This window comes from Mixophyes fleayi, chromosome 1 (genome assembly GCF_038048845.1).
Source record: "Mixophyes fleayi isolate aMixFle1 chromosome 1, aMixFle1.hap1, whole genome shotgun sequence".
Classification (NCBI taxonomy): domain Eukaryota; kingdom Metazoa; phylum Chordata; class Amphibia; order Anura; family Limnodynastidae; genus Mixophyes; species Mixophyes fleayi.
In genome coordinates, this window is record NC_134402.1 from 40,677,336 (window position 1) to 40,700,067 (window position 22,732).

At 43.0% G+C, this 22,732-nt stretch overlaps 1 protein-coding gene across 2 annotated transcripts in view; it reads left to right on the forward strand.

The window, feature by feature from the left end:
• STX18 (syntaxin 18) overlaps window positions 1-22,732 on the forward strand; it is a 108,037-nt gene that overhangs the window by 37,811 nt on the left and 47,494 nt on the right. For both annotated transcript variants that reach the window (XM_075194652.1, XM_075194653.1), the window contains exon 2: window positions 15,099-15,166. In XM_075194652.1, coding sequence (XP_075050753.1) covers window positions 15,099-15,166 — 68 coding nt within the window. The remainder of the gene's footprint in view (window positions 1-15,098; window positions 15,167-22,732) is intronic.

Sequence of the window (22,732 nt, forward strand, 5' to 3'; positions counted from 1 at the left end):
GACATGATCCTGACATGTTCTGTCATTGGTAATAGGATAATTGCAGATATATTTTCTGCTTTCCTGTTACTCTTGCGGAAGGTTTCCCTCTATGTCGGCGGTGGACCACAGCCGTCCCGCCAGGTCTGCGTGCCCACGTCTGCATCACGTCACCTCCTCTGCCCTCCACCTCGTACACATTGCCACCTCACTGCGCATAGTGTTTTGTAATGAAGGTGTTCACTGCCTTTCAAATATTTGACCATTGCCATAAAGGAAGGAATTGTGCACTATACAATGCTCACCGAGAGAAAGCTGATGAACATAAAGGAATTGGAGAAATGGTTTTGTATTTGATATATTAATGATGGCGTTCTTTGTATGTCCCTGTGGCAGTTTGTGAACAGCTTGCACATGATGACCCAGTTTACACTGAGCAATCAAAGCTGAGATTAGGCACCCACCCTGTACACATAACCTTTCCCCTTAGTCTCTCCCACATTAGTGCTTGGAGAAATGATATAATTCACTCTCCAATGTAATGTAAGATAAGTGATAGGAATCAGTTGGTATGTACTTCATTAGCTGCGGTATGTATTAGATACCGTGTTCTGCTCTCATATATCGGGGACAAATTAAGGAGGAAACATGCCTCCCCCATGGGTTACTAAATTATCATTTAGATTTTCTTTGCAAGCTGGATCTAATGTCTTTTGGGTGTATTTATGGGTGAGAGAGACTTTCCTATTACAACTATTTAACAGATACATTATTCCTCTGTTTGTTGGAGCTCGTTCTCTAAAATGATTTGTTAGAAGCTCATTGCTAGGGAGAAGTTGTGTTTCAGAAATTGTTTAGCTGAATTTCATGTGCAAATCACGATGCATGGACTACCCTTCTGTACACTGAGATGTTGTTGTTTTTTTTAATTATATGAATGACAACTTAATAAGCACAATTGTGCATAACATTGGTTGCTATGAATTACTCTACCTTTGCACCAATACTACATCTACATTTATTGTCTAACATACAATGTATTGGTTGGCATTACTGCTTCGCAGCGCAATGTTCTTGGGTTCAATTCCAACTTTGATCGTTTCCTCCACAGAGTCGGGGGGGAAAGATGAGAATGCTTAAATATTCTCTGTACAGCCCCACTCCATATGTTGGTGGCATGTAATTACAGGCTAACTTTTTTCTAATTGCTGCTTCTCTCACATTTGCAGTGTTGACAGAGACAGAGGACACTTCTTACCTGAGGAGAGGGAGAACCTTGTATTTCACACAACATATGCTACGCCAAAGGACTTGCATCTAAACATGAATCGGGCCCATGATATATCCATCAGCTCATTGCACATTTACTTACACATTAATATTACTGTAGTCTTTAGATACACATCACATGTGACGTACATATGTCCCACACATGTAAATGTGTCGGAAGGTCCTTACACTCTGCGGTACATCCTGTCAGCCAAATGCAAATGAAACCTCATGAACTAAACATTAGTCAAGTGCAGTGCAGCGCGGGACAGTTATAATCTGCTTTGTAAGCTGTAGCAATAAATCGGATTTTGTCTTTACCTGGGCAGTTTAGAAAATGAAAACTTATATCTGTTTGGTTGCAGTTTCCTGTCCACCAATTTTCACAAATGTCCCTCATTGTCCTGACTTCTTTTAATGAACATGTTCACTGCTTACTGGTCAACTTTTCTATATAAACATTTTACAGAGTAAATATTAGGTCTTGTACACGAGCATTGACTAAACACTGATTGCTTATAACAATGTCAGAAGTGTGTTCTGATATCCTCCCTGTTTCATATTACACTATGTACTCAAACAACGTCATAGTATTTTAATGTTGGCAAAGCAAATAAGTTCACTGGTTACATTTTAATTTGGACTGTCCGCATTTGTAATAGGATTTAAGAACTGGTGATAAATAGTAATTATATTGCTGCTGTTGACATTCTTAAATATTGTGTTGGGATATGGAGGCATTTCACATAGGATGCACTGGATTTTAAATTGTTCAGGGCTATTTAGACTAGAATTGTTTCTGTATCCCATCACCAGTAGAAGAATAACAGGGTATAAGAGAACAGCGTCTTAAGACACGAACAGGGCTAATTGAAGAAGCTGTTCTGTGCAAAGTGGACAACCATATCATTCAGTATCGCTATATTCATAGTGGACGTTGTGTAACCATCAGCAGAACGGTATACAGGGTGCACACAGCAGCCAAGACTGACACAGTAACTCTTCATATCACCAGTCATTTCTTGTTGTTTTAAAGGCGTCATTGTAATAGTTGAAGTTTAAATGCCTGGTATTGAGGTTGATTGGCAGCTCTGATGTAATAAGTGCAGCTGTGGTTAGGGGGCAAGTACAACTGTGGTTAGGGGGCAAGGTCTATGGTAACTGCATAGACCTAATGCCACAAAAGGCACTTTCTCAGTTGGTTCCATGTCCCCCTGACTGAGACTTTAATTATCTTCTGTAACTATTGTGCACAAAGTATTTGCTTGCCCTATGTTGTGGCGGGAACACTGATGTCACTTCCGGCATGTGTAGTATAGATCGTGGTTTGAGCAACATTAAGGAATTTTAAGAAAGTGTAAAAGTATTCTACAATATGTAAATGTTTGCCAAGTTTTTCCAATTTTGTAGCTATTGCGTTACATGGTCCAAATGGTCGGCATACCTGGAATTTTTGTCTTGCTCTTTAGTCTGGTAAATCTGGTTATTGGTTAAATGCTCCATGTGTATTGTAGTCTGCAGGGCACTCTAGCAAGGCTTCACTGTGTAGAGTGAACTACCGGATCAGAAATGGATCAGGTCAGCCCAGGTTACAGGCAGTGTTCCCTCTAAGCTGAGCAATCTGGAAAGGAAAGAGTTAAAAGGTCACTCTAATGAGGGCTCCACCCGAAAGGTTTGCATTCACAATCTGCAGGATGGTTCCTAGTAAGATATAGGTTTAACTCTATCCTTTCCAGATTGCTCAGCTTAGAGGGAACACTGGTTACAGGCCTCTGTATGACCAGCATTCGCCTTCATCATTAAAGACAGAACCTTAAGAGACGGGGCAGAAATCTGCCTGTAGATCTCCTTGGATGGATTACAATGTTCACAAGTATGTATATAAAAAAAATAGTTTTGTGTATAAGTGTTAGATTTTTCTTTTTCTTTATGTTTTGGGGGCTTCAGAATGAAAAGTTGAGAACCACTGATTTACAGAGGGCATACAGCTATTTAGTACACCAAGTAATGACTTGTCTTATAACTCGTGCAAACCTTATAACCTTTATTTTTTTTATTTTTTTAATAGTTTTTACTATAGCAAAGGGTCTTATGACTTGGTGTAGCCTAGGGTAATGTACAGGGTGGTCCATAAGTGTGGAAACACACTTTTTAAATTAGAGTTCCATCCAAGATGGCCAACTTCATGATGGCTGCCATACTGGACACATACCCTAAATAGATTCCCACCACACCCAAATAATGTGTGGCTACTGGATTTATAGTTCCTTACTCATTTCCATCTTAATAGGGTATTTTCTCGCTTATGGACCACCCTGTATTACGGGAAATGTTGGAATGTGCTCAGGGTACAGGCCACCAATATGGCCTCTAATACAGGTATGAGATTAGTTAATCAGTGTTACCACACAGACATGATCACTTGACTGTTCCATTCTTCAGTCACTCTGAGGAGCACTGCTAAAATTAGGGAGAAGAATGAATGGGGTATCTTTTTTTTTTTTTTTTAATGTGAATTGGTATAATTTTAGCAGAGTACTCAATATTCAGTTCCAAGCATTCTGCATGATGGATTCTATACCTATATGCCCAATAATCTACATCAAGGGGACATGCTATTTATACAAATAACCACTGCCAGTCACAGTTTGAAAAAAAAAAACAAAACATGTTTCCTTTTTCCAAATTCTCCAAGGAAGTGGACATTGCTGCCACATTTTGAGCACATATCCCAAATTTATCACATCCAGTGCTGGAGTTCTCATTTTAGTCTCTTAATGCACACCAAGATGTGCAACCATTTAGTACATTACATAAATGTTGCTCTCTTAGACCCAGTTCTGTATAAAAGACAAGGGGGCAAGGGAATTTGCGTTTATAGCTATGACTGTGCAGGAAACTATGCATTTGAGTTATACCATATATGTCCATCTACACAAGCTTAATATGTGTTAAATGATTAGTGGTTCTACCCGGTGTACATCTTGTTCTGTGTATCCACTTCTGGAACAATCGTGAATACTGCTGTGCAAGATGTGAGTGGATCTGAGTGAGCGTCGGGGAAAACTAAAGGCCGTTGATAATATGGCACGGAGTTTGCTGCTTAAGCTGGGTACACACTACAGAATTCTCCACCAACTTTTTATGTCGATCGATTTTTACATCCGATCGATGGTCCGATCGCTCGGTTCACGGACTGCATACACACAAGCCTTGTTTTAGACGATAAAGGGAAGAGCGGCCGACCCGTTAGCGACTTTTTACAGCCGTGTTGTCGTGAGCAATAATTTTAATTTTGTACACACTGAAGTATTGGAGGATTGTTGTGGATCGGTCGGAAATTTATACACCCTACACAACGGAAAGGAGATTGGAATGAAAATATTGAACGGTACGACCAACCAAATGAGGCGACAATCGTCCATTTGGGCAGACGTTCGACCATCGTGTCACTACACACACTGACCCAACTTTCGAACGAGCGGTTGTATGTCGCCTGGTTGAGCCGATTTTTGGACAAAAACCCTGTAGTGTGTACCCAGATTTACTGAGCAGGCACTGGTTGGGCCAGTGGAGAGAAGAGCGCAGTCATGGGAGAGCAGAAACCTGGGGTAGGTTATTGGGTCACAGAAGAAGACAGAAGTAAGAGTTTCAGGGTGGCTACACACCCCTGTAAATATGCCATATAGTCTCATATTGGTGTATGCCAGATCAGGATAGCTTGGCTGCAGCAGGGTACTTCCTCTAGCAACCAGGGGAATAATTATTCCAGGAGAAAATGACAATAGGAGTCTAGTGAAAGCCAGAATAGTCCCAGTGGCGTGGGATTGAATAATATGGCTAATGGTTAGGGTACTCTTTACAAATATAATAACCGATGATGAAATGCAAAGATTTGTGTAATGCCTTCTCATACCTAGGACCTGTCTGCACCTTGACAGTCATCCTGGTATGTCCTGGTTGTTTTCCCATGTATGATAAGTTATCATTTATGTATAACTCACCGTACAGTAGGGATGATTACGATGACTGTGACAAGGGGACAGAGCTAGAGAAATATAGTTCCATCACCAGCATAGAAAGCTGTCCTGCACCATAAGGGTAGTCAGACTATAACATCACCAGCATAGGAAAGCTGTCCTGCACCGTAAGGGTAGTCAGACTATAACATCACCAGCATAGAAAGCTGTCCTGCACCATGAGGGTAGTCAGACTATAACATCACCAGCATAGAAAGCTGTCCTGCACCGTAAGGGTAGTCAGACTATAACATCACCAGCATAGAAAGCTGTCCTGCACCATAAGGGTAGTCAGACTATATTACATCGCCGGCTTTACAAGTGGAACGAAGGCCTTTCTTACAGCTCTAATTTATTAGACTGCAGTATTGGGGTGGATGATCCAGGGAATTAATCAGATTGCCATTTATGAGGTCGGGAAAGAGATGTTATGTTCCCACAGTAAGGATGACTGGGGACAAGCAGACACACTGTCGTACGTATAATAGGGTGAAGTCGATCAGCATCATGCTTATGCAATACATGTGTTTTTTATTGTAACATATTTTTTTTGTGTTCCACCAGATTGTGTGTTTTGTTTGCTTCACATGATAAAGAAGAGATGGTCTGTGGGGATTTATCCTGCGCTCTCCCCAGTCATAGCATTAATAGGTTTTGGCTCTGCTCTGAGATCTTTACGATGTGCAACAATGCATGTTATCTCAAGTCCCATTCACCGTCTTGTTTTCTTCCCCCTTCCCTGGTATTTTGGTGACACTAAACAGAAACTGAACAAGGTAGCAGTTTTGATGATGAGATTACAGCCAGCCCGGCTGGCTGTCTCCTGACTCTAAACTACACCTCTCTCCGCACATGGCCACCCTTATCCTATTGTTTAGTTGTTGCTCAACCTGGCCAGTTTTAGGTTACGGGATCAATTGCTCTGAGCAACCCTGGCTTTAAAAAAAAAACCAAACTTTTGTCTGGGAAATCTGAGCCCCTGCGCCTGTGCCCCGAGAGACAAATCATTTGGAAATGAGACAGTTGTCATTGTGATACAGTGGATTTTCTTTTGTGAATTAGCAGAGAGAGACTACAGTCTAATTGACCAAGAAAACACATTGCAATTACCACTTCCGCACAGTCTTTTTTTTTTTTTCCCTTCTTTCTTTTAATTGGAGACTCTTACATGGCTACTGAATTTCAATTAGAGCTTAAGGGAGGAAGACGTGATTTACTTCTGAGCGGTGCGGTACAGATTTAACTGGTAAGTGAATTATTAACCCTGCGGGCGCTGCTGCGGCCTTCCACGCTTGATCTGGCTCATGGATTGCGAGTTGAAAGACACTTGATTTACACCAATAAAGTAAATGATTTCTGTGTTCATCTAATAAATATTCTTGTATGAAAGCAATTATTTAAATTGCTAAATTCAACCCGCCCTGCCCTGCCCAGCCCAGCCTAGCCTATCATTCTGTTGTATAAAGAAAAGCGCATAGCCTATCTTTACAATCTTAAAGTAATTCTATGTGGAGTCCGTAATTGTCATAAAACAATATCCTACCTACCAATATTTTACTCTTGTGAATCGAGATATGTCCATGCCCCATCCAGTATGGGGTATGACTGTGTTTACGTTGGGCCATGTTGTTGGGGTGTCCTTGGTGCTTGTGTATCGCTAGGCCGTCCCCAGCTTGTCTCCCCTTAATGGTCTCTTGACGTCAGGGCCTGATTAAGGGTTCTGGCCGCCCTAGGCTAATACGGCCGCAGCGCCCCCCCCCCCCCTCCTCCGAATATATAGGTGTATAGGAACACTCCTGAATATGAATGTTCAGGTGTATTCTCCAGCATTCAAATTTAGACAGATTGTGCCATTGTCTCTTACCTGTTCTTGCTCTTCTCTCTTGCAACTTTGTTATCCTCTCGCTGGCTTCTGGAAAGTTGGCGTCCTGTTTTGAAAATGCAAAAATGTATTATAATGCAAACCCTGAATGATTAGGCCCTTTAGTTAAAACAAAACACTCCATTATGGCCAGCTAAAAGTACCCCATTGGACAGGCATATATAAGCAATATCTGAATATTTGTTGTCAATCAAATACAAACCTCTACCAGCCCCATCTCACTAATATTTAGTATTCTAGTGATTGCTGAGACCACCCATGTGACCACCACACAATCATGAGATTCTGCCCCCCAAAGCTGCTCTATTTTTTAAATACCCCCTGCAGCCATTTTCCTTAACCACGACCCCCCACCCCCCCCCCCCACAGCCATTTTCCTTAACCCCTGCTGCAGCCGTTTTCTTTACCTCCCACTTTGCATCCATCCCCCTTGCAGCTATTTTCCTTACCTCCACTCTGCTAGCTAGCTATCCCCCCCCCCGTCACATCAAAACTCCCCCAGTCACATATATCAGCCCCCCTCCTCTGCCCTCCTTCATACATATCAACCGCTCTCCCTCCCTATAGATTTTCATGGCAGCCCCCCCCTCCCACCCTATAGATTTGTATGACAGTCCCCCTCTCCCTCCCTATACATATGCATGACAGTCCCCCCTCTCCCTCCCTATACATATGCATGACAGTCCCCCCTCTCCCTCCCTATACATATGCATGACAGTCCCCCCTCTCCCTCCCTATACATATGCATGACAGTCCCCCCTCTCCCTCCCTATAGATATGCAGGGTACTCCCCCCCCCCCCCTTTCCTATAGATATGCAGTGTAGTTCCCCCCCCCCCTCCCTATAGATATGCAGGGTAGTTCCCCCCCCCCCTCCCTATAGATATGCAGGGTAGTTCCCCCCCCCCTCCCTATAGATATGCAGGGTAGTTCCCCCCCCCCCATAGATATGCAGGGTAGTTCCCCCCCCCTTCCTATAGATATGCAGGGTAGTTCCCCCCCCCTTCCTATAGATATGCAGGGTAGTTCCCCCCCCCCCTCCCTATAGATATGCAGGGTAGTTCCCCCCCCCCCTCCCTATAGATATGCAGGGTAGTTCCCCCCCCCCTCCCTATAGATATGCAGGGTAGTTCCCCCCCCCTCCCTATAGATATGCAGGGTAGTTCATCCCCCCCTCCCCTCCCTATAGATATGCAGGGCAGTTCATCCCCCCCCCTCCCCTCCCTATAGATATGCAGGGCAGTTCATCCCCCCCCCTCCCCTCCCTATAGATATGCAGGGCAGTTCATCCCCCCCCTCCCCTCCCTATAGATATGCAGGGCAGTTCCCCCCCCCCCCTCCCCTCCCTATAGATATGCAGGGCAGTTCCCCCCCCCCCTCCCCTCCCTATAGATATGCAGGGCAGTTCCCCCCCCCTCCCCTCCCTATAGATATGCAGGGCAGTTCCCCCCCCCTCCCCTCCCTATAGATATGCAGGGCAGTTCCCCCCCCCTCCCCTCCCTATAGATATGCAGGGCAGTTCCCCCTCCCCTCCCTATAGATATGCAGGGCAGTTCCCCCTCCCCTCCCTATAGATATGCAGGGCAGTTCCCCCCCTCCCTCCCCTCCCTATAGATATGCAGGGCAGTTCCCCCCCCCCCTCCCCTCCCTATAGATATGCAGGGCAGTCCCCCCCCCCCCTCCCTATAGATATGCAGGGCAGTTCCCCCCCCTCCCCCTCCCTATAGATATGCAGGGCAGTTCCCCCCTCCCTATAGATATGCAGGGCAGTTCCCCCCTCCCCCTCCCTATAGATATGCAGGGCAGTTCCCCCCTCCCCCTCCCCCTTCCTATAGATATGCAGGGCAGTTCCCCCCCACCCCCCTTCCTATAGATATGCAGGGCAGTCCCCCCCCCCCCCTTCCTATAGATATGCAGGGCAGTCCCCCCCCCCCCCCCCTTCCTATAGATATGCAGGGCAGTTCCCCCCCCCCCCCTTCCTATAGATATGCAGGGCAGTTCCCCCCCCCCCTTCCTATAGATATGCAGGGCAGTTTCCCCCCCCCCCCTTCCTATAGATATGCAGGGAAGTTCCCCCCCCCCTTCCTATAGATATGCAGGGAAGTTCCCCCCCCCCTTCCTATAGATATGCAGGGAAGTCCCCCCCCTTCCTATAGATATGCAGGGAAGTTCCCCCCCCCTTCCTATAGATATGCAGGGAAGTTCCCCCCCCCCTCCCTATAGATATGCAGGGCAGTTTCCCCCCCCCCCCCCCTATAGATATGCAGGGCAGTTTCCCCCCCCCCCCTATAGATATGCAGTGCAGTTCCCCCCCTTCACTTACCTGTAGTTGTGCCAGCCTCGCTCCTCTCCTCAGATCAGCAGATAGGAAGTGAAGACATCCTGCTTCCTGTCTCCTGCACAGCAACAGGCAGCCTGGCGATTGGCTGTGTGTTGCTAACCACTGACCACCAATGCTTTTGATCGTCGAGCCCTCCACCCCCCCGCGGCGACCCCCCACCCCGAAAAAAATAAATGAAGGAAAAAAATAATAAAAAAAAATAAAAAAATACCCACAGCGCCGCGCCCACCGGGACCCAGCGCCCCAGGCTGCAGCCTGGTCACCCTATTGGTTGATCAGGCCCTGCTTGAAGTTCTCTGCTGGTGTGTGGCGCACAGAAAATACCTCCCAAAGCTCCAGCAGACAGGACAAAGGGCCTGAGCGGCTGAATAGTCCATTAGAATCGGCATCAGCACATTTGGGGAGGTATACAACATGCATGAGAATGCAGCCTACCAATTTACAGGGACTGGTTAAAGGTTCAGGCCGCCCTAGGCTAATACGCTTGTAGCGCCCCCTCACATTGCACACTAGGCTAAGTGGTTAAAAATTGACTTGTCATTATTTAGTGTTTTCGAAACCCTGATCCACTTGGCTTTTTGAAAGGGTCACAGCAATCTTTGTTACTCATTTAATTTTTGTTTAAATCAGAACTGCATAGCAGAGCGGATGCATGAACGAGCACTACGAAGGATGAAGATGTGAAGGGGGCGGTCACACCTGCCCTTGTCTCTCCTACTGGCTTATCCTGAAGTGACTGCCAAGAGATGATTCATTGTCACCAGCTATTACCATAACTCCCAACATTTGTCTCCGGGGATGAGGGCGTGGTCCCGTCATGATGGGGTTGTGGCACGTCTTAAGTGATAGGTTGCCCTGTACTCACCTCCCCTCCATACAGGGAAGCATTGAACGACACATACCTATAAAAATAGGTAAAGCGGTCTGTCCCACCTAAATCGGCTCAGTTGGGAGGTATGTTTTACCATGAGAATACAATAAGATTAAAATATTGCATTTTTATTTTCTCTTTTTATTTTGGATAACTATTCTCTTGTATAAAAATGAGTTTTGGTTCATACCTTTCCCTGTCACAGTTTTGCACTCCCAAAACATTTGTGCTCCGCACCCTAGGATGCAGCCTAGTCGTTCTATTGGATAATCGGGCCCTGCCAGTTTACTAGGAATTTATGACAGAACTGCTGCTTATACTTAGAGTAAATGGATGATTCCACTCTGTATTTGAATTAGAGATGCTCAGGCTCCGTTCCTCGAGAACCGAACCCACCCGAACTTAGGGGATCTGAGTACCGAGCCAAGCCGGCTCTGTACTGTCGCGCGCCCTCGGAGTCGAAAACTAGGCAAAACATCATCTCGGATCTCGCAAATTTTGAATTCCTTTTTAAGATCCAATATAGTGAGGGGTGGGAGGGGGAGTGGACCCCCATTTTTTTTATTTTCTGCCACTGCTGTGTGCCAATGTGTCCTAGATGTGCTAGGAACTGCCGTGTGTTTGTTTCATTGCTCTGTCGCTTACCATCCAGCTAGGTCTTTGCAGTATTTGTCCGAAAGAGTATGAAGATGGTGGTCCAAATTGACTGCAAATTACTTGAAATTTAGTGTTATTGAGGTTAATAATAATGTTGGAACAAAAAAATAGCAAAATTATGTGATATTAGCATTTTTTAGGATTTTTTCTAAAAAATCCAAAACCAAAACACACTAGGGTGGTTTTACCAAAACACGAAGCTAATCTAGATCCAAAACCAGTTTACGAGGGTCAGTGAGCATCTCTAATTTGAATGCGTTTAGGAGTCCTTCTCATTCATGTGTTTTTCGCTTGGTAATTTATTTATTTATTTTGGTCCCATTTCATCTATGGTCATGTGTTTGGAGCCAGCATGCGTATTATTACTACACTAAATAAATACAAACGTGGACTTATTTTTCCATGTATAGATTTGTCATGAGGTTTTTACTTTCCTTATTAAAGGTCCAATTGTGGTGGGCTTGTTCACATCCCGTATTCTGTAGCCCGTTGTCAGTAATCTTCACTTGATACTGTTGAAAAATGTTTTTTTAAAAAAAATAAAAACAACAAAAAAAAAACCCTTCTCCCTTAATTTTCCAAATCTTCCAATTCCATTTCGAGTGGTAGATGAAAGAGGAGCTGACTTGTATCTGGACTGACTTTAAAGGTACCCTTTGGAAATATTTGCTGATTTCATTATTTTTAATTTCCTATGTCTTCTTGGACATTGTTTTATAGTTTCCACTGTATGAAAGAACACGGTTTTATAGCTAATTTAGTATTAGGTATGTGTACAGAGCAATAAAAGTTATGTCTTTGGGTTAGTAATAACAATGTTTTGTGTGTCTGTTAAGCTGCACACACGAGTTCATCAAACTTTTTATGTGGTTTATTCTCAAGCAGAGCAGAATGATTGTTAGAGCTGGTCTGTGGCTTTATGAATAACCTCTCTGCCCAGCTCACGTAAGCATGCAGATTAAATGTGCGACAGTGGCTTTGGACCAGATTTTTATATTGTCACGGAAATAATCAATAAATTCTGATATCATACAATTTATAGTAGGCGGTATGTAATTTATCATTGTTTACTTGTAGCGCTGTTATATTGCGCAACACTTCCAGGGAATATTTATTTTATTTACATCGGGGCCTGCCCCATTGGAGCTTACAATCTAAATTCCCGAACGCGCACACTTCCATTTTGTCAGAAGTCAATTACCCCATCAATATCTTTTTGGACTGTGGGAGGAAACCGGAGCGCCTGGGGAAACGCACTCAAACACAGGGAGAATATGCAAAGTCCACGCAGATAGGGCCATGTACAGACATACGTACACCCATAGTAGGTTTTAGAAAGTCTTTACAGTACTTTGCTGGACTGCTGCTGAATAAATAGATTTTTAGGTCTTTCATACTCTGGCGCCATCATGTGGTGAGATTTATATTTGCATTTTTTGCATAAAATGAGTCCCTTCAGTTCAGTTTTCACATCTGTTTCCGTTGGGGTGCAGAATTTTGCATGGTTTCTTTTATCCTTTTTGTTCTTGTTAGGCTGACTGTCTGATCACCAACCCACAGAAGTAGATGGCGGAGCTCTTCACCTATAGCAGCCGCCTTTCCCTTAGAGCTTGATGTGCTCACCGGTACTTGGATGCCCCCAGGACTTAACTCCAGGCGTAGTGTGGGTTGGTAATGCAGTCCCGTAGCAGCAGGCCAGGAGGCTGAATATAAGGCAGCGGATAGTCAGACGGTAGTCGAGGGTCACAAGCAAGCAGAGTAGTTGGTAAACACGCCAGGGGTCAGGGTCACAGGCAAAGTAGTGGAGTTCAAAGTACAGGCCAAAGGGTCAGGGTCATGGGCAACCAGGCAGAGTCCAAAATCCAAGCAACAAGTCACAGCAGGAAATTCAACAGGCAGAGTATATACTGGGTCAGAAGCGCTATAACCGGCAGGGAGGCTAAGCCCTCCCTGCATTAAATACTAATGTTGGCCAATCAGAGCTTTGCCCTGTAATAACCCTCAGAGCCAGACTAATGTGCACAACATTAATTAATCAGCCTGCAGGCTGAAGCGCGCGCTCCCGGCTGTACTGAATGGCCGGGGCGCTGTTGTACAAACCTCGGTTTCCGGCTGTTCCCCTGGCAATGGTCGGGGCCGAGAGACAGGATGTGATGTCCCGGTCGTCATGGAGACGGCCGGGATGCCAGCGCTGGAAGGAAGTGAGTCGCGGGAGTGCCCGCAGCCGCCGCGACTCCTGACAGTTCTGTCTGTACGTCTACCCCGACTACACCACAGAGCAGAGATAATTGTCCGTCATTAGATTGCCCCTTTTTATCCTACATAATAATATTTATTAAATGTACCTACACTTAAGCCATTTGACCCTGATGATTGTGTCAGAAGTGTGCATAAACTATCACTCCTTAATTCAGACACTTGCCCTGAGACTCGGGACTTGTGTCTAGATACAGTTGATCTTCATTGTTGAAAATGATACTATGGTTTGCATCAGTGTACCTCGCTCTTCTCTCCTGTATTCAGTCACTTACTCCTTATTGAAAATTCAGTAAAATGTATGTAACAAAAATAAAATATACGTATAATGCCCTGTATATCTACTTGCCTGTACTGTATGTGTGCGCCTTGAATGAAGTGTCTTCTCGCAGGCAGATGACACCTACATTGGGCCATGCTGTGTACCTGATGTCACGCAGTTACAGTAACAGTAGCCTAAAGGTGCAAATCCCCCAAAGACATGTTGCTCATATGTGCAAAGTTTGTCAACTCTCTAAAATCTGTGAGTTCTGATGTCATCACACCCGTGTTCTGTATGAAAAGTTGTTTATAAAGATCACCCACTACTGTAATATAACCAATATTAAGTTGCTGCATATTTCAGTGAGCTGTATAATGGGACACTCCCTGCCACCTCATGCTCTTATATAATCACAGAGCTGCTTTGAGCCTTAAAGGGGGTATTCTATTAGCGTTAACGCTAACAAACGAGCGCTCAAAAAATCTTACCGTTAATACGGTAATTACTCGCGGAATTTCAGCTCGCCGCTCGAAATTCCGCGAGTAAACTACCGTATAACGGTTTTCGCGCGCAATATTACCGTATAAACGGTAATATTTTTTGAGCGCTCGTTTTTCAGCGTTAACGCTGACAATTGAATTCCCCCCTAATAGTCATATAATTTACATTAGGATGAAGGAAAAGACAGATTATTATTTGTATCGATATCTTACGTGTCATGACTCCCTGACAGATTCAGTTGTGCTTTTTGCCACCTCAGGACCTATTTTATGTTTTAGTTTAATTTTATATCCAGAAATGAAAGAGGTTCTTTCCTTGTTCCTAGACCAGTGTTCCTTTGTAATGCTAGATGTCAGTGCTGCCAATCTGAGGCAGCAAATCTCAAGTTGGTTTGTATAGCACAATGTAGGGATGAATGAGTCCCTAGCCTGTTATGTGAGCCCCTAAGTGTACCCCATCTCCTAGGCATTTTTTGTATTCCTGAGCATCTGCCGCCTCTTCCCTAGGAAATAGTGACTTCACCGTCGGATGAAGCACTTTGTGCCTTATAATATTCCTCAACCACCATCTTAATCTTCCCTATTACCACCCTCTACACAGCTAACACAAGACAACAACCCTCTGACCAACACTGCCACACACACAGCCCACTCAGTACTTTTACCTTTGCATTCTAGCTGGTCCAATGTGCAATATGGTGTAGCACATGCCCTTGTGTTTCAAACTCCCATTGTCCTATAGATTGTAAGCTTGTGAGCAGGGTTCTCTTACCTCTCTGTCTGTATGTATTACCCAGTATTGGCTTATTAATGTTTGTTCCCAATTGTAAAGCGCTACGGAATTTGCTGGCACTATATAAATGTTGATGATGTACTAATATACCACACAAAGGTCTGCTTTAACTGTGAGTATAGGTTAATGTTGTATATGTTTATTTTATGCAACTCCCGGCGTTTGCATTTGTAACCTCATCTTATATCGGAAATGAGACCCGTTGTCGCTTTGCTTGTGTACCTGATTTTTTGATAAAATAAAAACATACCTCTCTTTGTCCTTGTTTAGATCAGCAACATCGGAAAACTGAAAGATTTTCTCCTGGAGCATCGGAAGGATTACATTAATGCCTGCAGGTGAGTGCGTTATTTTATTTATGTAATTAATGTCTTCATGTGAGCGTGTCATGCCAGTACACATTAGAATATGCAAGTGAGAAGTGGATTATTTTGTGCAGATGTAAATCCGTTTTGCTGTCTGCCATAAAGATTTCCCCATGTAAAGAGTGATGCACAGTTGTCTGCTGTCCACTAAGACAGTTGTGTAATAGAAAAGCTCTAGTGTATCTCTCTACACATTAATGTTCAGGAGCTACACATTGCTTCCATGTCCTGCTCCTTCCACTATCTGACTTTTTTACGCGGCGGTCACGCCAGCGGGTAAAAATCTGTGCGGGGGGTTTTATTTTTGTTTTTTGTAACCCGGCAGGAAATAAAAACCCTGTGGTCAATTGAATTCCCTCATACAAGTGAAAAGCAAATAATGTGTCTCCTGCACTTTATGATACTGGCCATTAGAGGGTGCTGTGCTACAATGAATACTCGTTTAGCTGTAATTTCTGGGTGCAAGCTGGCATTTTTTATATTTTTTTATATTGTGAATGAGTTCTCTGTACAGAGCTACAGAATTCGTGGCACTATATAAGTAGATGATATCTATTCATCAGTGTATTCCTGTAATATGAAACACAATATGAGGCAATTTGTGTTCCCTTTTAAGTAAATAGAATGTTTTTTTGGGGGTTTTTTTTTCCGTGATGCATTGGGAAACAAATATGCAAAATATACAACGTGGTTCAGAACGTACGTTGCATAAAAGATGTTGTCCAAAGCAATCAATCAGATGTTTGAACTGTAAATAGCAGTATCTGGTTGCTGTGGGTAACACTCACGTTTTTTATTTCATTAGCTAAAGTTCTTACATTTCAGCAAATGCAGTACATATATTTAATAGGAATTCTCCCACGAATATGAGCCGTCTCCCTTTCATTCACAACTGTACAGTTTAACAAACAACTCACACTTTTTATAATGCTACCCCTAATAGACACCCACAGTCTCCTAGTCCATACAATACTTATTGACTAAGCAGAACGTGAGAACCCCATTGGGGTATTATGGCAGTAAAGTGATCAATTGATCACCGAACATTGACCATGTACGCTGTCCACGTGGTCAGCAATGATATATGCAGCATGGTGTTTACCATTATAAAATAATGCCGATGTATATTCACATTGTGAAACATGAATCAGACAAGGCAATGTAATATTCTCTGTTCAAGCATGTGTGTGATCCTCGTTTTACACTCTGTGTGAATGGCTGTTGCTTACCTTGCAGTATTGTCTAAAGCTGGGTACACATTACAGGGTTTTCACCCGATTATCGTGCTAGATAAACGACTGTTAGGTCCGATATTGCATTAGTGTGTACACTGCAATGGTCATGTTTTATCGTACGAAAAGAACACTGCATCATTTTTTTTTGTATTTCATAACTGGACTGAAAATCTCTATGAACGATGTCTGGCAAATTCTGAAGTGCACTCACAATACTACTGAACTATGGGTTGCACAGTTTACTCCCAGACTAAAAGGGACACTGTCACGGAAAGCGTTTTATATGTATTGAGCTTTAAAATATAGGCTATTGTCCCATGATCATTGTCACATAAAAGAGATCAGCCATCCATGATTGTTGTAATCTACAATAAACAAGTTGACTTATACATTTTGTTCCGTATTGAGGTGTATTTGACGCCATAATCCATCCTTACCAAATTGATTTGAGCTTCATATCACAACACTACTGCTGATAATATTTATATAGCGCCAACATACTTTGCAATGCTTCACAGTTGGGAACAAACACAGTAATAGGACAAGACTGGGTACTAATAAACAGAGTTAAAAATTCCCTTTGTTCTCAAAAGTTTACGCTTATCGGAGTTTGATAATTGAGGGCAAGTGACAGACTGCACATTTATCCATCCAGTGCTCAGTGGGAGAATAGTAATAATGCCACACAGTAATGTTTGTTTCAGGGTCAGAGGGTGGTTTGAGCAGCGTGAAGAGAGAACGTAAGTTTTGGGTGGACTTTGTAGAGGGCAGTGATCAGGTAGACTAAGGAGGTTAACGGGCTGATGCATCATTTCATGACTTTCTAGAAGTTTAAAACAAATATAACACCTGGCGCTAAACCAATATATTCACACTTAATATGGAATCAATGACCGCAGCTGTATAGGGATTAGTGTTCTATCCCCAAAGGAAGAAATTTTTATACAGAAAAGCATATACGGTCCCTAATATAGACTCGGAACTCCGGCGAGCACAATTTCATCTTCATTCCGCTGATCGTTGTGTGTTTAAAACCCAGCAATAGGGTTACATATCTGATATAGTGTTGGATAACATTTTTGACCTTTGTATCATGTCCAAATTATGGATCTTTATCATCACAACTGCAGTATTGTACTAGTGAATTGATTTTGTGAGGCATCATTCGCCTCTTTTCTAACACTGAGCATTTTTTTGATAAGACAGTTTTACATGTTTATGATTAAAGTGTTGGAATATTGCCTTGGATATTTATGTATTTATCAAATAGATACTATATATATCTTTCTAGAAGTTTGTCTGAAGAGGTGGGTTTTCAGAGAACATTTGAAGTTATGGGGAAAGTTTTTTGTTGGGGGGAGAGAATTGTATAGAGAGTGTAACCCCCTCAAAAATTTTAGAAACTAGGAATGGGAGCAAGTAGTTGGTGTGGATAAAAAGCATCGATCTTGGACAAAGCTGAGGCATTGAGGTGGAAAATATATTGAGACAAGGGAAAGGATGTATGATAGTTTTGTTAATGGCCAAGTATGTAAGGACTTAGAGTGGATCTGCAGTATAACATTTTGCAAGTTAAATTAGTCTATCTGTAGCATTTAAAATTGGTTATTGTGGTCAAATCAGATGTTAGGGGAAGACCAGTAAGAAGGTTGTTGCAGTAGTCAATGCGGGAGAAGGGAGTAGAACAACATTTGAATACAGCTTGGCTGTGGGGAAGAAGGTACAATTCTGAGTCAAAGATGGCCCTTCGGGAGCAAGATTGAGAGTCGGGATTTATTGTTGTGTTGTCGAAGAGTAGTTTGTTTACAGGTTGAAATATTATTAGCCATCTGAATAGGTGATGCTGAAATCCAAAGGCACTTTATTAGTTTTCCAAGAGATCCTGAGCCTTGTTGTTCTCCAAATGATAGAGTAGATAGGAGGTGGATCCAGACAAACAAACACCGAAGGACTGGTTTAAAAGAAAACTTTTTTAAAAATGATATCTATTACAGCATTGAATAGAGTCTTTAAGACTGAGGGAGTGGTGGTCAGATGGGTTGAGAAGAGATTAAGTTGTACTGAATTTTGTGTGTCAGGGCTGATCTTGGTCTACACTGGGAAGAAAGAGTAGCTGGAGCCACTTCAACAAAGGCCATTGAGGTGACAATTAATAGAACTGAGACTGCTGTGTGTTTTCGTAGGATTGGTTAGAGTTAGTAACCAAGTTAGTATGCTCAAAGGGTAGACTGGTGGAGGTGAGATTGCAGGTCATGGCCTGTGTAAGGCAATAGGAGTGATAAAGAAATCAGAAACTGAGCAAACGAGAAAAAATATAAAGGCCATGCCCTTTATGATGAGTCGAAGCGTTTGTCCACTGAGAGAGGCCCAAACAGGAGATTAGAAAAAAGCAATTGGCAAGTAGAAGCAAAATGTGGATAATCCTGGGATGCTGAAATTGCCCAAGACCATAGTTGAGATGTCCGAGGAAATGAGGTAACCAGGCAAAAAAATATCCAAGGAATTTTGGGGTGAACGATGGGTGCAAAAGATCAGAGCAACATGCAAAAAGGGGTTGAAACACGGATAATATGTACTTCAAGAGATGGGAACGTGAGTGATGGAACAGGTGGAAGATTTTTGAATGTGCAACGTGGGGAAAGGATGAGTCCACCCCCATCTCCTTGACCACTTCTAGGCCTGGAGGTATGGGTGAGGTGGAGACCACAAGGCTGCAGGTGAGGCAGTGTCTGATAGTCAGAGCCATGTTTCTGTTATCGTCAGAGGGTTGAGGGTGATTGAGAGAAGAGAGGAAGTTGATTAACGATTAGATGCTCAGGTAAGCTACATCTTGGCCACCTGCTGCTTCACATCTGCTTGCACTTGGTTGCAGAGGTTAGAATGTTGGCAGTACAGAGTATTTTAGCTCAGACAGCATGTTCCAGTCCTGCATGTCCTGGTGTAGTCCGTTTTATAAAGTCACTGCAATAGCTTCTGGTTCTTGTCAACTGCACTGAAACCTGCAGATTTCACTTGTAAAAAATGTTTAAAAACCCTTTTGGGTGTTTATTTTCTCTAAATGGTATGGATGGATTTGAGGTTTGTTTGTTTTTTGTTTCATTTGTGATATATGTATATTAAGCTTTTTGTATTCCTCCAGTGCTGTGTTTGAGTGACCTCTGCTGCTGCTACTACCAGGGACGATTAGAGTTTCCAACAGAACTATTTTCCATCAGTGCATTCTCATTCTTCATATTTCTGCCATAAACCGCTCTTACATCACATTCAATTTTACAGCTGACTGATGCAGCTGCTTCAGAAAAGTAGTGTACAATTATAATAAGGCTTCCTCTAGCTGCGAGTAAATGGTATTTTGGATCAATGTTCTGTATCTGTGAATACTCTGCATTTCATCTTTCAGCTATTTATCTGGAAGATTTTATTTGGTTAACTTGGCATAAAATAAGTGTGAGTTATTCTGATCTATATTCTCATTGGAAATTTGATGTTGCTCTTTATGTGGATCCTCTTCTCTGAGTCAGTTTGGAAGCTAATTCTTGTCTATAGATAGATGTAAAGAGGCCTGTAGCATTTACAATAATGGGTTAGTGCTCCATAATGTTTCATTTTCTTGCCCTGAAATGTGTTTGGTGAAGCAGCATAACCTGAGGACACATGTTAGACTATCGGGCAACAAATACAATCTGCCTCTTAAGCACATTATGTTCTAAATCAGCATTTTTCATCCTTTTATTTCCTCAGTTCCAGTATTATGAGGGAGGAGGGAGCGCTTTAAGGTATTTCCTCAAGACTTTTACACCTAGTGCCTGAACATAGTTCACTATATATATATATATATATATATATATATATATATATATATATATATATATATATATATATATATATATATATATTTTTCCACTTTTATATTGGTGTTTTTAAATTTTGGTGCTAGCCCAAAAAATTAGACATTTGCTTTAATTTTGCAATCTGCATAATTAAATTAGATTGTTAAAAAGTTACAGCCCCTTCTGGCTGCTCGACAACTTTCCCCTATGATGTTTTGCAATAAAGCCACCTCTGTTGCACCATTGATGATCCAGTCCTGCTCCTCCACTTGCCACATGTGTTTTCTAGCCACCCTGGTGGCTGCATTGTTGTTGAGCCATGGCCTATATGCAGTGCTGTAACTAGACATTTTAGTGCCCTGGGTGAGACAGGGCACCGGCGCCCCCATCTAAGTAGGAGTGACATTTGCCAAGTGGGTGTGGCCAACACATTACTGAAAGAATTATGTTACACATTTGCAAATGCATGATATATATTCTACATACAGTGGTGGGATTCAAATAAATTAACAACTGGTTCTGTGCCCTAATGACCATTTAAAGTATGCAAAAATATATACCGACAGATATTCTAATATTTCATGCACTTAATTCTCAAATAAGAACAGTAAAAGAGATACACAAAACTAGATTGTAATAAGAAAGAGTTTTAAAATGTTAAAGAATACCTTACCTGACAAAAATCTATTATTTAATTTTATATTCATATTATGGCACAGTAATGCCACAGTTCATATTATGCCAGAGTAATAGCTCTCCATCACACTGTACCGTGTAGCCTTCCTTTGCCCCTGAAAACAGTGCGATGCAGCTTCCTTTGCCCCTGAAAACAGTGCCATGCAGCTTCTTTTGCCCCTCAAAACACTCTGGAATGCCGCCTTCCTCTGCTTACCCTTGCTCCGTTCCTTCACTTACCTTTTCTATCGAGTTCTTTCTTCTCTTTTCATCCCTTCTTGTCGCCGACTCCTGTCAGCGCTGCTCCTCACTGACGTCACGTCTGACATTCAGTGCGGGCAGAGCAGGTGCCGACGCTGCAGAGAGGCGATTGTTTCACTTTCAAGCTCCACACTATGTTTGTGGCTGTTAACCTGTTTTTTTAAGGAGGCGCTGCCTGTACAATGTTCTTTACAAAGCCTTATAAATTGTACATGCGGCGCCTCCTTAAAAAAGCAGGCTAACAACCGCAAACATAGTGTGGAGATTGAAAGTGACGCCATCGCCACCTGCCGGGTTCTTCATTCGTCAGCGGTGTTTCAGGTCACCCTCATGTGCACAGAAATTTGTTACATCGTCTAGCGCTGTACACTACTAAAACAAGGTTTCACTGGCTGAAACCGTAGCAGTAACATTCTAATTGGAGAAACACTGTTATACTTCTTTAGCCACTCATTGACTGCAAAGGAGGAAGTGCTTACAAAAAGTCAGGAAGAGGAATTTTGTTGGTGAGAGGAGCGATTCTTCAGCATTTGTTCTTCCGCAGTGGGAATGCACATGCTTTCCACTAACAGGAAGTTTGGCATTTGGAGCGCAAGTTTGCAGTCCAATTGCCGAACTTCCGGTCAGTGGAACGCACATGCGTTCCACTGCGGAAGAACAATGGCTGTTGATACAGAGCCAGGTAGCGGGCAGCTGCTTGGCCCCCTTGGGCTTGCGCCCTGGGCGACGGCACCACCCGCACCTGCCTAGTTACGTCTCTGCCTATATGTTTGTCTTCACATAGACAACATGAATGCTTAATGTATATGTGACAAGATGGACCACAAGATGCCATCGTCTGTTGTTGCTGGGAACCGGCTGGGCTTACTTTGCCACCGTTCCCTTTCGTTATCCCAAATGCGCCCCCTCAACGCAGTAGGAGGGGCTTACAAATGCTGCCACCACTGGACTCCTTTACTGGCATCCAGAACCGGGTTTCTTCTGGGTAACTGATGCTGCTAGTGTACCCCGTTACTGGTGTGCCTGGGCTGGTACTCCTGACCTCTTCCTATGGATCACGGTTGCTGTGGATGGATCCCCCTGGCCTAGCACACTGGCCAGAGCTGCTGGGTAGCGGGCAGAGCGATGGTACTGGATGCCAAAACTCAGGCCAAAAATCTAATCTGTTCCCGGTCGTTTCTTATTTGTAGGTCACGGGGATAGAGAAGTTTCCAAGCAGGTCTTTTGAAGCAAGTGATGTTTATTTGCTCACCCTGGTTGAAGGTACTGGGAAGCAGGTCAGATGGAACATGAAGAACAATTTTCAATACAAGACAGTGCTTTTTATATAGATTTGAACATAGCCTAGCATAGTAATCCAGCCCACTTGGGGTCTGAGCCGATTTTTAGAATCAGGATGCAATTTGTTTACCCAAATATGGATTTACATGCAAAGCTAGCAATATTTACTGTTATCTGTGATATTCTAAAACTTGCTGTAATTTCCTGCATCTCGTTTTTAGACGCAGGAAATCTAGTATCAAGTCTTAATGAAACCT